Source organism: Onychostruthus taczanowskii, unplaced genomic scaffold (assembly GCF_017590055.1).
Source record: "Onychostruthus taczanowskii isolate IOZ18803 unplaced genomic scaffold, ASM1759005v1 scaffold4, whole genome shotgun sequence".
Classification (NCBI taxonomy): domain Eukaryota; kingdom Metazoa; phylum Chordata; class Aves; order Passeriformes; family Passeridae; genus Onychostruthus; species Onychostruthus taczanowskii.
The window spans coordinates 4,565,850-4,583,512 of NW_024501459.1; the positions used below are offsets into that span (position 1 = coordinate 4,565,850).

General features: G+C 40.5%; 1 protein-coding gene across 1 annotated transcript; it reads right to left on the reverse strand.

Annotated features, from left to right (window-relative positions):
* Positions 1–1,011: 1,011 nt before the first annotated feature.
* BPNT2 (3'(2'), 5'-bisphosphate nucleotidase 2) lies at positions 1,012–17,163 on the reverse strand. Its single transcript, XM_041412764.1, has 5 exons — positions 16,752–17,163; positions 5,666–5,825; positions 4,616–4,711; positions 2,620–2,781; positions 1,012–1,501 (listed from the first exon to the last, which is right to left on the reverse strand). Exons 1-5 carry the CDS (start codon positions 17,136–17,138, stop codon positions 1,230–1,232), a joined length of 1,077 nt encoding a protein of 358 aa, XP_041268698.1. The 5' UTR covers positions 17,139–17,163; the 3' UTR covers positions 1,012–1,229.
* Between the last annotated feature and the right edge of the window lie 500 nt (positions 17,164–17,663).

Below are 17,663 nucleotides of genomic sequence, written 5' to 3' on the forward strand. Positions count from 1 at the left end.
CTTTCTGTTCTGTATGTACTGGACTGAAAAGAACATTTTTCAGTAAAGTTTTGCAGACCCTGCTGTACTTCACATGCCACATGTTCTTCAAACTTGCTTAAGCAGTTTCAAGTTCAAATGGTCTCTCCTCTGTAAATTACCACAAACCAAATAAGCACAAGCTGTTTGGAATTGCTGAAGAGCTTTCTGCAGGAAAGAGTGTGCTGCAAGCTAAAAAGACAAAGCTATTCCTGGAGTTGTAGAAAAAGTGCTGGTTTACATCTGTGTTGGAAATGGAAATAACCAGTCAACCTACTATTTCTGTTAAACTCATTCCCTATGACTCTGTCCAATGGAAAAAAATCCCAAACAAACAAAATTAACAGGTACTGAAGGAAGAGGCTGCTTCTATAGGCACAAAGATCACATGATGAACAAGCCCTACATTAGAGAAAAATCTAGCATGCGTCTTCAACACTACTTGCAGAAATCAAGGACAAGAAGTAACTGCTAAAAATTATACAAGGAAACGCTGCCTTCTTTTAAAAAGGTATAAGGAAATAATTACACTTATTAATAAAACACTGATATTCACAACCCACCTGAACTAAAACTGGCTTACATCTTCAGGAAAGAAGTCAAAAAACATTTCCTTTTTTATCTTAAAAAGCAGAGAGTGCCACACTGTCAAAGATAAACTGCTGCTGCATATAGATTTGAATCAACCTTCTTGTGCTTTCCATTCAGGGGATACAAAACACGAGGTCATGATTCCTGATAAACCGTTTACAGTTATCAGATGCCTGTAAAAATCAAGCTTTTTTTCCTACCTAATTTATTATGGAATCACTAAAACTACAATAAGATGTAAAATGTTTCAAGAAATTCCTGTGAGAAATACTTATGTTATTTTACAAAAAAAAAGGATTTTTCTTCAGTTCACTAATGTTCACCAATATATATGGTAAATGCACCTTGAGTATAAGAACTGCATGAAAACAGCCTGAAAAAAATAAAACATGGAAACTGATGTGTGAGACCATCGTCCCCTTCCTACTTCCAATTATTATTATTTTATTCTTTTTAAATACCACCACTGACAAAACCCAATTCAAGATATAGTCCCCAAACCCACACCAAACTGCTTTGCTTTGCTGTGCATCTTTTCCAGCAGGTTTTCACACCTGCTTCTTCAGACAGAGCATCTGGAGGCTACAAAAGCACAACTTGTACTTTTCCACCAGTCATGCTTATTTGTGTGACGTTTTTTCCAGATCTGGAAGTTTTTCAATTAGTGCTTTATGGTTCATGTTGATACTGGCTATAAGTCCTCCTTCATTGCCATCTGAGCCAGTGTAACTAATTTCTTCACCAGTCAGGGTAGTCATATGGCCACCCAACGCTTTCAACACTGCATTTCCAGCACATATGTCCCACTTCTTAATGTAGGTGACATGGATATACACGTCAGCTTCTTCTTGATTCTTTTCAGGCACGTCAAGGAGGGCCAACACTTTATAACCTAGAAAAAATGGGCAGAGGTAAAAAAAAAAAATTAAACCAAGCTTTCCAGTCAAAACACATTAAAAGAACAGGACCAGACACTCAAATATAGTTCTGCCCTTATGTTTACTCATTCATTTCTCAATTTCTGTATCATTCTCAAGTCTATCTTTTTCTCCCTGGCTTTTTACTACAATAAAAGGAAGATGTATACACCATTTTTTAATAAAGTAAATCAGCCCAGAGCATTCCCTGTTATTATTCATTATATAGTACAAAGTAATTGCTCAAAACAGTATTCATTCTTTTATGGAATTTTTTCAATTTTTCAACTCTTCTACCAATATTCTTGTTTCATTTATCTGTTCATTTCTTCATCTTCTTAAACAGAATCACCTGCTATAATCAGTTACACTTTCACTTTCTTTGTCATTTAGTCATTATCAAGAAGCAATACAAGACCTTCTTGACTAAACAATCTGTAAGGAAACTCTGGCTTTTGGCATTAAAGACACAGAAAGATACATTTCTGCAAAAATAAGGAAAAAAAAACCTAGTGCCTCCCATTTTTCTGTCAGTAAGACACACAAGGACATTTCGTAAGTAAAAAGTATTCTAAAATTTCTTTAAATTGAGTATTAGGCAGACAAAAATGGACTTTAGTGATACAAATTTTCTCTTTTGACATAAATGCAATAAACAGTAACAAACTTTAATGGCTCTTGTTGTTTTTTTTTTTTAAATCAACCATACTAACAGCTAACTAACAACCAACAGATTTTCTTCCCTGATTGTGCCTGTGGTCACACAACCCTTTTTCTCCCACTGAGGCATCAGTGCCTTCCATGAACACACATCAGTGTGTTTCAATGAAGGGATCACAGCAACATTCCTAGCCCAGGCATAGACTCAGTAACACACTGACTTGTGAACAGCCTGAAGTCTGAACCAAGTTTCCATGTAGGTTCCTAAATACAGAAAAAACTCTGTCTCTATCATCAAGTGCTTGCTTTCAGTGAAGATCATACGGCAAGAGGAAAAAGAGAAGACACCACAGAATATCCTTTTGTCTAGTAACAGCTCCACCATTGAAACACTCAGAAGCAAAAAATGGATAGGATGCTTAAAGAACCAAACCTGCTCCACCAGCGGGGATTATCACAGTTTTATTTCCAAATGTCTGCCGTGCAACCTGCTCAACTTTTCCTGCATGGGAGCGGGACACAATAATCCTTGGAGTCTTCTCGTTGTAGGAGGAACGAGCTTTTACGTTTGAACCACCATCCACCATTGCCCAAGCTACAAGAGAAACAAAAATTCTACTAAGACTTACAAAAAACAATCTCTGTTAAGTGTGAGGATAAAAGGGTACTTATTTAACAATATGTAATTGATACCTCTGACTGAATATCTCTCACTACTGTAAAAGAGAAAGTTAGGGCTGACAGAGGATGGGAGGCATACAAAGAGGCCACACACATTGGCATTATCCTAAGCCTGACTGGTCTTGTGTAATACTTCCAAAAAATAGAATAAGAAGGAAAAATCCCAAGTAGTTAATATACAGAATTTGCAATTGGAAAGCCAGCAAAGTTAAAAAGATGGCTCCTAGTCAGAAATACATCCAGTATTTCCTCAGACAATGTTTTTATGTAAGAACAAAAAGCCCTACGACCCTTTAAAGCAGATATGCTATGGGAGTCATTTTGTTCAGAAGGATAGTAATGCTAAAGAAGGAAATAGCTCAGGAGGACAGTGCTACAAAGAAAAATATTTGATGTTGTGTTTCAGAGAACAAAATTTAGAATCCACAACCTCCCACTTATTTCATCATGAAGTTCAAAGCCAAGCTTGGTAGGTGGTATGCCTTAACTATTAATCTGACATTTACTTAGTAAACTACCCAGCAAATTCATCTCAGTAGAGAACCAGATTGTTTGGCAACAGACTGAGCTCTGTGTAATAACAATGCTGACTGCCCTTTATTGCTTTGTATTTGTGTGGTAGTATTAGGAATAATGTGACTCAAAGCATATCAGTATTTCCAGCTTGGAAAATGAATACTTATCATGCAGAATGACAGAATTCATTGCATCTCCTCTGATTCCCTGTCTGAACATCGCACACTTCGCTATTATCAGCTATAAATTCTCAACATTACAATGCTAAAAACCCATTTCTTCAGATAGGTATTGATACCCAAAAAAATATGTTCCTAAACCTCCAAGATTCTTGAAGCATATTGCAATATAGTACATACTTAAATGACTGGTGATTAAATTCATATTTATATGCAAAATATAAATATGAATTTAATTCAGCAAAATATTTAGCACAAAATGTTGAGTGTTTGGTGAGCCAAAAAAGAACAACAAATACAAAATGCATTTATTCAGACTTAGTTTTTGTGCCAGAGCTACTGCAAAACTTCAGAACTCTAGAGGTCAGTATCGCCTAAGGGAAAAAGTAAACAGCAATTCCTGTTTTAAGTACACAGTAAGACATGAATACTTAAACTACTTTGAAGCTCTCAAAAGTGCATGCAAATTGCAGCAATGCTCACTGATACATCATTAATACTAAAGAATTAGTTACTTCACAGCTGTGGCATTAAAAACATGTCAGATAATCAATAAGACTATGCTAGACAGTCTTGCCTGTTGCACACAAACAGTTGTCATTAAGATTTTTATTCAATCTTTTTTTTATTCACACCAAATAAGCAGCAGCTCCTGGGTATATTATCACAGTTCCAACTATTCTGCTAAATGAGCAAAGCATTCTTTTTGCTACAAACTAAAAGCACACATCAAACCTGTCAGTATTTGTATGCTTAACTATTTTTTTGTTTGTTATAAGCACCCTAATTAAAGGGATCTTAGCTCTTTAAAATATTTTCAGTTAGTTTGTTCTAAATGCATCATTATTTATTTATTTTAAACAAGGGCAGCATTTTCCTTTGTGGTTTTGTAGCACAGAATGTATCTACAGCTCTAACTGTGTGGTCTGCTACAGTGCCCTTTTGCTACTGGTGCTATTTTCTCATTTATACCTAGAGATGTTCTCTCAAACATCAAATTTCAATTAATACTATGACTGACTATCATGGAAATATGTGAAGGCATGAAGATACCTGTGTATGATGAGAAGGGCTTGTGTATCACACCTATTACTGGTTTACCATTTACAGCCACACAAACCATGGTCGTGACATACTGTCGAAGATCCTCTGTGGGCAAAACAAGAAAGTGAGCAAGTTTACAATCGGATGCCAAGAACACAAAAGGAAAATAGACAGATTATTCAGATTATTCTCTGGAGACTAGTTTATATTCTGCCTCTTGCAGTTATGTAACTTTGATGTATCTTCAAATAACCTTTCAGTTTTCAAACTGCTCTGAAGACTTTTCAGGTTTCCAGCAATTTTTCCTGTTCAGTAGATGTAACCTATACTCCTACCAGAACTAATGCTAACAGCTGTGTCTTATGCAACATGTATTTTCATGGCAATCTGTGCCCTCCATTCTCCCTTCTCCGCCTCACCTCCTATCCTTTATTGGCTCAAAAATGGTAATTCAAAAACCAAAAAACATCCACTGGAAAGGACAATTCTATCAATTACCTAGTCACAAAAAAAAAAAAAACAAACCCGCTTTTCTAGCTGTTCCTTAGTACTTTTCAGCAAGAATTTTAGTTGGATTGCCTTGAACTGCTTATGTGACATCCTAAAACATTTGAAAAGGGGGAAGACTGAATTATGCATGCTTTTTTGAAAAATGACAACAAAAAATTTATTGTATCAAGTTAAATAGGATACTTACTTAGTATTACCTTTAAATAAACAAACCCAAAAATATAAGACACTCAGAGTTGCCACAGTAAGGACTAAAATAAAGAAATGTGTAATTCCAGTATAATCCATAATTGACAGTTACCATTTATTATAGCAATTAGTTACTTGTAAGGATACCAAAGTAATTTCAGAGTTGGAATATATAAAAGCAAATGTTGCAAATTGAGAACTACAGAGATTTCATGATGCAATCAGTTCAATTAAATCACGTTAGCTTTGACATAAGACACTTTAACAAGAGATGTCCTTTTACATACTTACTATCCTGTCTCCAGGGTAAAAGGCAAACATCAGAATTACACACATGATTTGTCAACAGGAATCAGCTACCTGTGTATTCTTGTGTAGCATCTAAGGGATCGATCCAGACAGTGACACTTTCTGCTGGCACCTCTTTAGGCTGTATTTTTTGCTTTATGTCTTCAGGAATACTGTGATCCCAGGAGACCGTCTCCTGATCAGCTGCATCAACACGCTCCTCAGAATTTATCTGTGGTGAGACAACAAAAGCAGTTGCATTAACACATCAGATACAGTAACTGCGGCACTTGGGAAAATTACAGGTTTATTACATTTACATTTTATCTTCCTTCATTCACCTCAAAGGCAGGAATTTTTTCATTATTATGGTCATGTGATAAGCAATGCAAAACCACAGTCCAGAATTTTACTGTGAACCACAGCACAGCTGGACACTGTTGCTTTGGCTGCAGGTCTCTCTACTGAACATTCCCAAAGTATGAATCATGATTTTTTAAATCAATATTTAAATGCAGTTGCTTCAAGCACTACAAGCAGAACGTTTGACTCTGGAGAATCATACAGTACACAGACAGTAGGGGGTCTAAAATTCAATTTATACAGACCAGTAGAAGCACATGGAAATGTAGAGATATACTATCACCAGATATTGTGCAGACTCTGCATGACTTGGACAAGAAGAAATCTTAATATATATATTCCTGCTACAAACACTGAGTTAAAAGTAGAAATTTAAGCAGCTCAGTTGAATTTAACCACTACCAAACTGTCAGACAAATTTATTTCACCAACAAGTAAGTAACATCCCATATCCATTTTTAGGGTAGGTTGGGGTAAGGTCCCAAGATGGCCCAGGAAGAACATTTATTAACAGCAGTCAAAAGTCACATTTAAGCCTATTGTCACCTGCTACCCAGCTTAATGAACTTTACTCCACACCAGAGGGCATTTCAGTACATCAAGCAGAGTTTGCCCTGTTAGTGGAGCACACAGCACCAATCTGTTGAATGGAGTAACATACTGCAAAACCCAACACAATGTCCTTGTGACTGCAATAGCACAATATTTCTGGATGACCAGAGACACAGTTGTCTCAAAAGTTGTAGGTAAGTGACATGGAAAGACAATGAAAATGAAGGAGCTATCAGACTACATTTGACTGTAACAGACTTTATATGAGCAGGATTTTTACATAACTCACATCATGACACGAAAAGGCATCACACACACCTCAACTGTAACAGGGTACTAGCGAAGGGTTAAGGGCCATTTTCTCCAAGAGAGCTCCAAATGAAAAAGGAAGCAGAACTCAGCAACTCCAGCCATACATCATAGCTGTCTTCTCACGTAAAACCAGTATTTGAAGCACTATATGCCAAACATGGAGCTCTTGAAGTTGCCGTGACATTTACAAATTAAACACCTGTCACTATACAATAAACCTGATGATTGCATTTTCCCCCAGGGAAAACAGTCCTGCAAAGTCAAGATGAGTAGTTCCACAGACTTGGCAGTCTCAACATGGCCCCTGGGCAGTCTAAGTTCCACTACAGCACATGACATACCATCATAAAAAAAAACATTTCCTCAACAGAAGAAAGGGGCCTCCACAAAGTTAAAGGGTTGGAACCAATGCTCAAAAGCAAGAATATCTTGTTAAACCTGTTGTTACAGTACACTAGAATGTAAAGTCTGAAACTATCTGAAAGGTACTGTTTTCAGAGAAACACCACCTACTAGCTCAGATTTTGTAGCAGTGGCTGTGACACTGAAGCATTTATAACGCTCATGAAGAGTCTCTCTCAACAGATATGATTATTCCACTAGAAAAAAAAAACTGGGGAAAGAGTGATAAGGTTGCAAAGACATCTGGAGAAAGTAAAAAACCCTACAGAAACAAAACCCCAAAGTGGGTCACTTATTCTTCCATTTATATGACCATTTACTCTGTAACTTTGGCTGAATACTTGCCTGAGAGGGGCTCACCAACCCTTTAAAACTTCTTTTATTCCTCCTGGTTTGTTTGTTGTTTTTTTTTTTTTTTGTCAATGAAGGAAAATATACCTGGAAAACACACCTCTGTGTTAATTCCATGTTCCTATTTGTCATTCTCATTTGCTGGCAGCCTCCAGAGGCCATGACCTTACACTTTAAAATTTTCTCAAGCAGTATGGATATATAGTTCACTGCAATCCCAAATCCTCACTCGGAAATTAGGAGTAGCTATGGTATAAAGACAATCACAAGGCCAGATATTTCAGGCACTAAGCCTTACTTAAGCAAGATGCTCTGGGGTTAATTACCTAACAGCTGTAAGGTGTAAAAGCCCATCTGGGGAAGCTCTGGAAGCTGAGCACTGACATGAAGGTTAACTACATTTTGGCAATCTTCCCCACTTACGCTTGAAGCAAAAGCCCTCCTCACAAAGAACTGCATCAAACACAAAGGTTTAATAAAATATATGTAAATCAGTGCATGGAATACTGCTGAAAAGTTAAAAAGAAAAAATACCACAAACCATTATTTCCTAAACAAGGCAGTCTGGCTGCATCTCACCAGTACAGAGCTTCCCCAAAACCAGCTTGCAAGGTGCAGGAATTCATAACAAATGAGGCATGCTGCTCATGGGAGCCAGCAGCAGAGGTCCAACACCAATACCAGGATCAAGATCATGGTTTGCCTTCCAAAACAGCCAGGTGTTTCCAGCCTTCGGAAACATCTGCACAGAGAACACTCCTGTCCAGCACGCTGGTGACTGGAACACAGATCTGCTCAGGAACAGGAAGCAAGACCAGTGTACCACAAACTTGTCTGGATAAATGCAGTGCTGTGAACAGCCAACAGTCCTGGCTGCCCAAAGACTTGAGAGAACCTCACAATGGCTCTTTGTCCTGTGCTGGTTTAGTCCCTAACAACACTTCATGCAGTCTTTGTGGCAGCTTATCACCCAAAAAGCCTGCTTGAATACTAGCTAGCTATCCCTGGCATGGTGCACAGCTTCAGGCTTTTTCTTGGTCTGAAAGAGTGGGACACAACTGTAGTTTTGCCTTTGAATTCACCCATCAAATGTAGTTAAAGTGAAAAAATATACACAAACACACGGCCTCTGATATCCAAATCTTAGTGCTGTTTCATTAGAAAATAAAACAAGCACAACACAAATTCTATCACACCTCTACTATAAAAACACCAATTAAGCTACTCAAGCTGAAAAAAAAAACCAAACAAAGAAACCAAAACAACATCCCCACACAGAGTTCAGGTAACAAGAAAAGTTAACATTTACCAGTCAGAATAAGAACATAAGAGTATTCCTGGTATTACCTTTCAAAAACAGATTGGAACAGGTTGACCAGAGAGGTAGTAGATGCCCTATCCCTCAAGTATTCCAGGTCATGTTGGATGGGGCTCTGAGCAATCTGACTGAGTTGAAGATGTCTCATCTCATTGCAAGGAGATTGGGCAAGGAGACTAGATGGCCTTTGAAGGTCTCTTCTAACCCTCATCATTCTGATTCTATGACTCAATAGATAAGTCTATTGATTTGAACAGAAAGGAAATGAAAAGCCTGCAGGCCTGCAAGCCTGGAGTGTGCACAGGGAAACATTAGTAAAACATTAATAGGTGATTGTTTTTGTTTTGTTGGTGCATGACCAATTTGTTGCTGCATGACCTACACAGCCACTTCACCAGTGATTATCATGCCCAAGATCATGATCATGCATGCCCAAGACTCAGCTTTGCCACCTGTATCCACCCAACATGAGATGGAGGAAAGAGTGGAGAGACAAAAGTAAATGCAAACATTTGCAAACAATAAACCAACAGTGATTTCAACACCATCTTTCTGAGTGACTGAGAGATGTCCTCTGTGGATGGTGGAAGATACTTTATAATTACATATACTTTCTGTACTAACGTCTAGAGCAACCACTAAGAGCTCACATTCATGTCTGTCCAACCTGGTGGCCTTCTAGATGGAGTGAGTGCAACAGTTGACAAGGGTGCCAAGACCAACTGGTGTCACCTACCTAGACTTCTGTAAGTCCTTTGATTGGGTCCCACATCACATCATTATCTCCAAATTGGAGAGACATGGATTTAAAGATTATTCAGTGGATAAGGAATTGGATGGACGGACACAGCCAGGAAGTTTGAGTCAACAACTTGTATGTCCACGTGGAGATCAGTGATGGTCTCCCTCAAGGCTCTGTTTTGGGACTGGTGCTCTTTTACATCTTCATCAATGACAATAGTAAGATCAAATGGACCCTCAGCAAGTTTGCAGATGACATGAAGCCAAGCAGTGCACTTGACCCAGCAGAAGGAAGTGAGTGACCTGGACAAATAGATACTTCCAGTATGGAAATAGATTTTCTGAGGACAATATCTAATCTACCCTGGTTACAAAACAAGGCTCCAGAATCTGTCACAGAGAGAGGGGTGTGCTTTCACACCAAGATCACACTAAGACTTAGCTCACCTGCATCCAGGACTATTCATGATCCCTCCCCTTCCAACTTTCAGATTCGGGGGTGGTGAATGTCAGTTTTCACTACGAATGAAAGCTGCTTCTTCAAAGCTTAGGTTACTTAACTCTGAAAATAATGCAAACTGTAGAATCAAAGTACCACTTATTTTTGTAAATTCCAAATGCCTTTAAGCTTTAAAAAATTTGAATAGTAGCCTTACCAGCATTGGATAAAAAAAAACATAAAAACCTTGGTTTTATTCAATACATTGACATTTTTAAACCCAGCTGCTTGCTTTTGAAAGGGTCCTTTTCCTCCTTAAAGGATTACCACAACTTATTGGAAAGGAAAAATAAGCTTTTACAGATGATCTTCATGCCTTTCAAAAATGTCCCTCTTGCCAAGGTTAAATTTACATTGCTTTAGTAAGGCAGATTTTGTTACAAAAGGAAAGAAGACCTTGCAGAATCATATGGTCTTCTGGGAAAAAAAAACACAAAAAAACAAAAAAAAAAACTTATTAAAAGGTAATTATGTTTAGAAACTATAAGTTTAAAGTGCTAACTTTTAATTAAGCTTAAAACTATAAAGCATATTTGTATATAAATGTGTAAGGTATAAAATCATATAAATGTATAAAATAATCAGAGGCATAAAACTCACTGGTCTCATGTTGCCATTGATTTGATCAGAAAACAAGTATTTCTATAATTATACCACAACACTGAAAAAGGATACATGCCTTTTTCAAGGCACCTAAGTCAAGGCAGACAGAGGTATTCCTCTATCATCAACTACATCTTTGTTTATTTTAGCAACAAGAAGTTATTTAATGCAGAAACAAGATGACAGAATATGCAAAGAAGAATCTGGACAAGTCTAAATGTCAAGAAGCTCAATTAGTGCTTATCAACATTCATAGGTGACTTTGGCCATTAAGCCAGCAGGAAGCAGACTGAAACAAACAGGATTTACTAAATGACAAAGACATATCCAATGACAACTCTGCTTCTACAGACTTACAATGAATAGAGGTTGGTGAAAACAACAAAAGTGGAATTGAGGAAATCAGCACGGATCACAGGATTCACTGTTTCCACCGGTAACCTGCAGAAACAACTAGAATTTTAGACCAGGAAAATAAAGCCACTTGTTCATTAGCTCACACAAGTGGTTTCAATAGATGGCAAAATTCTCCATAATAGTTCTATACAGACCCAAGTCTAGCAAAGAGAAAGAGATGACTTACTTATCACAAGAGTTGTAAAACTTCATTTTAAGAAAACATCCAAATAAGGACAGATTAGAAATCTACCAGTAAAATAGATAATACCCAAAAAACATCCACTGTTTGTGAGTGGCTACACTAAGAAATTCAGCTCTCCACATGCTCAGATGATAGATTAAACACCTGCAGTGTACAAACAAGCCAAATAAACTATTTGTAATTGCATCTGAAAAGATAATCACAGAACTCATTAGCATAAAGTTACAGTCTAACTTCATTTTTATGCAGGGAGAGTGGGCATAAGTCATCTGGCGTCATTTGGAACCCATGTTAGAAGATGCATGATCTCCAGACAACACCTATTACTGAGATTTCAGATTAACATTCACACTTCTTGTGTTACTTAGAAACCCACTGGCAGTGGGTTCTGCAAAGATCATCCAGGTCAGAAGAACATGAACTTTATTAAAAGCCCTAAGACCTGAGGAGACTATTCTCACAACATGAAAAGACAAATTACTGAACCTACTCGCTAAAGTGCAATACCTCTAAAATTTAAGTAGTATTTCCTTTTTTAAACCTACTTCTTTAACACACCTATCTTTCACACAGAATCAGTATCAGTATTTCATCGCAGATGAAATTCCAGTTTTTTAGGTATGGTAGTTGGCACTGTAATCAGAAGCCTGTAAACAGTAAGTTGAAACCTAGACAGTAATTCAGATAGCCTGATAAAAAAAGGAATGCTTGGAGTCATTAATCTTCAAAAGTCAGATTAATTTAGAAGAAAATCAAAGTAAAAGTGACATGTTCTTAAAGTTTCATTTCTAGCACTGATTGCAGCATTATCATGCATAAGCTTGAAATGTGGTATTTATCATCAGTCTTAACTGGGAAAGAGACATAAGAAAATCTGGATTTAGAATAGTGACAAGACTCATAAAAAGATGCTCAAAGACAAAGACTGGGACAGAAGACAACTTGATTTCCACTACAGTAACAATACAAAAACAAGGGAGCAAACAAGACGAAACTCCATTCAGTATTTACGCTAGAAAACACGAGATATACTTGGTGCAACTCTACAACAAAAATAAGCCGAAACAGCACAAAATGAAAATGTAGGGCAGAATACAATCTGACCAGTAAGACTGAAGTCTGCATCCTGTGAAAATAACTCTAGCATAGCACAGCAGTGAAATAGCAGAATTGTGTCGGTCACTTTAAAATTGGCTTTTTCAGTCAGAGGACAAGAGGTAATTGGTCAAACTGCAAGTTTAAGGAACAGTCTTTTCTGCCTTTGTGATCAAGCAGGGCTGCTCCTTCAGATGTGCTGGAGATGGGCTGTAGTGGGAAGTGAACCAGGGTATTCCTAAAATACCCTAAAAGAAGCCTGTATTTTAAATAACTTTTATTTTAAAATTTTACTGGGATACAATCAGTTATCAAGATCCTGACATTGACCCCTGGACAGGCCACATTAAGAGAGTAAGACCCTAAGGCATGATGCTGAAACCCTGGTATTATGAGGTCATTTCTTCACAGAAGCTCTCCTGAGCAGAACATACCAGTGTTTCTGGCTAGTCTATCACTGAATTTGGAAAGAATGCCTCCCCAGCAGCAGGGCTGGGTCAAGCATCTCCTTAATCTCCTCACCTAATTCCCACCCCAGTCCTTATCAAACCACCACTGTGTCACCACAAGAATAAATAAGGCTGCATGGAGAACAAACCAGGAAAAAAGTAACCCAGAAAAGACAAACAAAATAAATAAAAAATGAAAGCAGCAGAGGGTATGATTACAGCTGGATCAGAACTTAACTCTTTCTTAGCATGACAAATGAACAAGGACAACATATGCAGAACAGTAACACCTCAAGCCTGTAACTGCAGTTGAGAACTTAACCAAGAAAAAGCAATGCATATGTTTTAGCATTAAGTATATTTTAAAATCAACTGTACAAGGATGCCTCATGGAATACACATACAAATATTTACTGCTGGATGTTAAGTGCAATCAGACAACACTGGGTAATACCCAAGGTAGCAGTAAGTGACTTGCCCCTTTGTCCCTTATCTTTCCCAGGTCTGTTTCTGAGGGACATAAAAACATCACCACTAAATCTAAACTAAATCTACACAGTGATAAAACACAACTGGAGCTGCTCCTCTTTGGTCTTACCTAACAGAGCCTTGAGAAGTCTGAACTGATGCAAATGCATCTATTTATATCAAATAGAGCAGCTGATGTCAGCAGTGGAGTTCCTCTTCCTCTGTAGAGACAATACCTTTACTCAAGAGAACAAAGACAAACACTTTCTGTGGGATTTTTTCCCCTCAGATTTTGAAAGGGCTTTTTTTATAAATCCCATCTCTTAGTATTATAAGGCTTCTTCCAGATTTATTTCATCTTCTGCATGTGAGAAGCCTAACTCTTCTATCTTCTCTTAATAACCCCACATTGAGAGATTCAGATCTGCTCCAGAAAGACTGTTTGCATGCTTTCCCTTTGAATACAACACTGACTGACTGACTTAAGTTTATTTCAGTCGAATGACAATTTCCCCAGGTTATTTTGAAATATTGGAAAGCCACAGTTATTCTTAGAGAATCACAGAGTAATAGAATGGTTTGGGCTGGAAGGTACCTTCCAGATCTCACTCCAACCCCCTGCCATGGGTTGGCACACCTTCCACTAAACCAGGTTGCTGAAGGTTTTATCCCACCTGACCCTGAACACTTCCAGGGAGCAGTCATCCACAACTTCTCTGTGCAACCTGGTCCAGTGCCTCACTACTCCCACAGTAAAGAATTTTGTCCTAATGTCCAGTCTAAACCTGCCCTCTTCCAGCTGAAAGCCATTCCCCCTTGTCCTGTCAACATGTCCTCGTACAAAACTCCTCTCCAGGTCTCCTACAGCCCCCTCCAGGTACTGAAAGGCTTCTGTAATGTCTCTCAGAACCTTCCCTTGCCCAGACCGAACAATTCAATTTCCTTTGCTTTACAGGCATATTTTAGCACCTAGTTTTTGTGCTTGTTCATCTTCTTCCTGGATGCACCATTTGGCAACAATTTAAACACTGAGGTACTCCTGTTAAGCTCAAGAACTTCAGGATGTGAGAAAATAAGCATTTTGCATAAGCTTACTCTTGGAATTACTGCAGTTTTTGTTTGACAGCTTTTATTAGCATCATCTCTAGCAAGGAGAGTAGAGGAAGTTTACTTGATTTCAGCAGCATCTTTTATTCTGGAGTGTCACTCTGTACAGGGGGATAAAACTACAGATATAAAGTAAGATATTTCTTACATGATGCAACTTACACTGCCTCAGAAAATCCTCTATAATCCTTATATTCATACCAAGACCCAGCAGGTCTGTTCTATGGAAGAGCTGCAGTTTTAGATGGGTTGCTCTGAAGTTATACTTGAAGGATTAGTAGATTGAGATGATACCTTGTCTTCACACCTGAGCAGCACACATATGTATATAGTAGTAAAATAAAGCTTTTATTTTAGTTTGGGCAAATGCTTATGAATACATCTTCATCATGGACTTCAAGAGACAAAATGTCTTATCAATGTATATACAGGTTAGTGAGCATTTTTTAAACACCACATGAGGTAAGCTGTTATTACCCCCATCATGTTCTTCGGATTCTTAATGTCCCATAGCTGATCTGTCAGACTGAATAACTCCAGATCACCTGAAAAATTTGTCAAGTACTCATCTCAGATATCCTTAGTGCTCAAGCTCAGTCAATCTAAGGAGGAGTTGGGAAAAAGAAAAGACATATGCCTGGTGTTTTCCAGTTCCACAGCCCTATGCACATATTTTCAGTTTCATACTGCCTTTGAGAGCACATCTGCACTTTGGAAAGTACTGCTGATTCTTAAAGACTAGCAGTCACATCACCTGTGAGAAAAATAAAAGGGAGCACCAAAGTTTTTTAAAAGTAGGTGTTCAAAGTCAACACCCTCTGCCAGAAAGACACAAGTCAGACTGTCACTGCTAGGAATACCAGGCTCCAGGGAAGAGTTTACATGTGACCACAGAGCAGGCAATACACAGTTCACTGTGTTCTTCAAGCTCAGACAGAACCCCCAGCCTTCTCAAGAAGCACAGACAACTCTTACATCTAGATTCATGAAGTCGCTCCATCTGGAAAGGGGAGAAAGCATAGAGATTTCAAGCCAGCAAAGCTGTAAAGCCAAGATCTCTAAGGGCACTGAATAATGCAAGAGAACAGGAGTCAATACTTTTTCTTCCTTTAACACTGGGCCTGTGAAGGTGCCTTGTCACCAACACACAATTCAGGAATCTTCAAAACAGGACCTCCATAACCTTTCTGTAGAGGAAGATTTGTCAAATCTCAAGTTAATTCAAACATTGAAGAGTTATTGTTTCCTCTAGATTTCATATTCAGTAAGTTCTTTACAACACTTTAAAGCTCCACCAAATCAAACAAACAAAAAATCCCAAAAAAGCCAACAAGGAAAAAACTACACATTTTTCTGTGGAACTTTCAAAACAGCTACAAAAAATTGAATAATAACTCAATAACCAAAAAAAACTGGACTTAGCTACTTCTTCTCTCAACCCATCCAGCAGAAGCATGCAATCGCCATCTCTGAGATCCAAACTTAGGGCTTTCTATCAGTTTCAAATGGCCATGAAAAGCTAAGGAATTAGACACCAAAAGAGGCAAGTTCCCATTGATTGAAGTGAAAGCAGAAACAATGTCAACAAACCCCAAAAATCCTTAAAATATACTTCAAAGGTTAGGGTGCGACCTTAAGAGATAGATCCAGATCTCAGAAGTGAAGGAGAGCAGGAAGGGGTGTACACCTCTGAAAGCAAAGTAAACTCATTTTGCTCAGGTAGGCAGTGATCCACAGTATTGACACAGGTATGCTTATCTGCTGTCCCACAGCCACGAGCACTAAACACTGGGGTTAGTGCAGCGCTATGTTCCTAAGCTTCGAATTCTCAGTCGCTGCTCCCGCCCCTGGCTCTCCCCACAACTGACGGCAGGAAGGGCAACTTCCAAAACAACGGCGTTCCTAATCTCTGCATCTTAACCGTAGGCAGAATTTGCGCTGCACAATTATATTTCTAACCACAGAGCTCATGATCCGCAACAGCGAGACCCAGTGTTTCCCCCACCCCTCCATGCCAGTAGTGTTCGATACTGTTTCACCTCGCGTGGCTTCGCTTGCAACACGCTGCAACTCTTTCCCCAGCAACCCAACACCCACGGCGAGGAGCGTGAGGTGGCACTGCCACAAATTCAGCGGGAGGGGAAGGAAAAGCACAAACGGGGGCAGCGCTATCCCGCCGCCGGTTACAGACCGGAGAGCCGCCGGTGCGGAGCAGCCCAGCGCCGGGGCTCCACAGCGGGGGTCCCAGCGCCGGGCCCACAGCAGCCCCCGCCCCACGGAGGGCGGCTGGCACCCACCTGCACGGCGGGGAAGGCGCCCTTCAGCAGGTAGAACATCCTGCGGTTGGAGAGGAGGTCGCCGGTGGTCAGCTGCTCCTCGGCCCCCTCCCGCGTCTTCCCCTTCGCCTTGGCGTTGAGGACGTTCCCCTCGCGGACCCGCTTCACCTCCTCCCCGCCCCTGACGGCGGCCAGCACGGACACGGCCAGCAGCTCCCGCAGGTCCACGGCGCCGCCGGGCGCAGAGCCGTGGGGTGTCTCGGGCCCGCCGGCCGCCGGCTCGCTCAGCATGAAGAAGGCGAAGCGGCCGGCCAGGAAGCCGGAGTAGAGGTGGTAGAGGACGCCCAGCCCCAGCAGGCAGAACACTGCCATGCCGAGCGGCGACAGGCGGATGCCCATGGGGGCCATGGCCGCGGGGCGGGCGGGTGGCGGGGCCGGGCAGTCACCACAGTCCCATGGCACGGTCGGGGCGCTCTGCTCCGCTGCAGCGGCGCGGGGCCGGCTCCACGCTCGCGGCCGGGAGGCAGCGCCGTCTGTATCCGGGTCAGGCGGAGGCGGAGCCCGCCGCGCGCACTGGGCATGTCCCGCTGCCCCGCGGCCGCCGCTCTCCCGGGCCCTGCGACTCCCGGCGGGAGCCTGAGGGGTTCTGCCGCTACCTGCAGGGCTCAGCCATGGCAGCGCACGCCGGCCATCGCCCGCCGGCTCTCCTGAGCTCTGTGGTTTGGGGTGGTTTTCTCCTCATCTCCCTCTCTGCAGCAGATGCGCCAGGAGCCCGCAGCGGCGGGGCCGAGGGAACTGCTCCGCCCGCGGGGCAGCACCCAGAGCCCGAGCCCGAGCCGAAGGCGCCCGGCACGCTGGGAAGGAGTTTTCTGATGAAAGTTGCTGTTGGCATAAATTGCCGCTAAATTTCTGAATGTCACTGTTAGCGGTGTT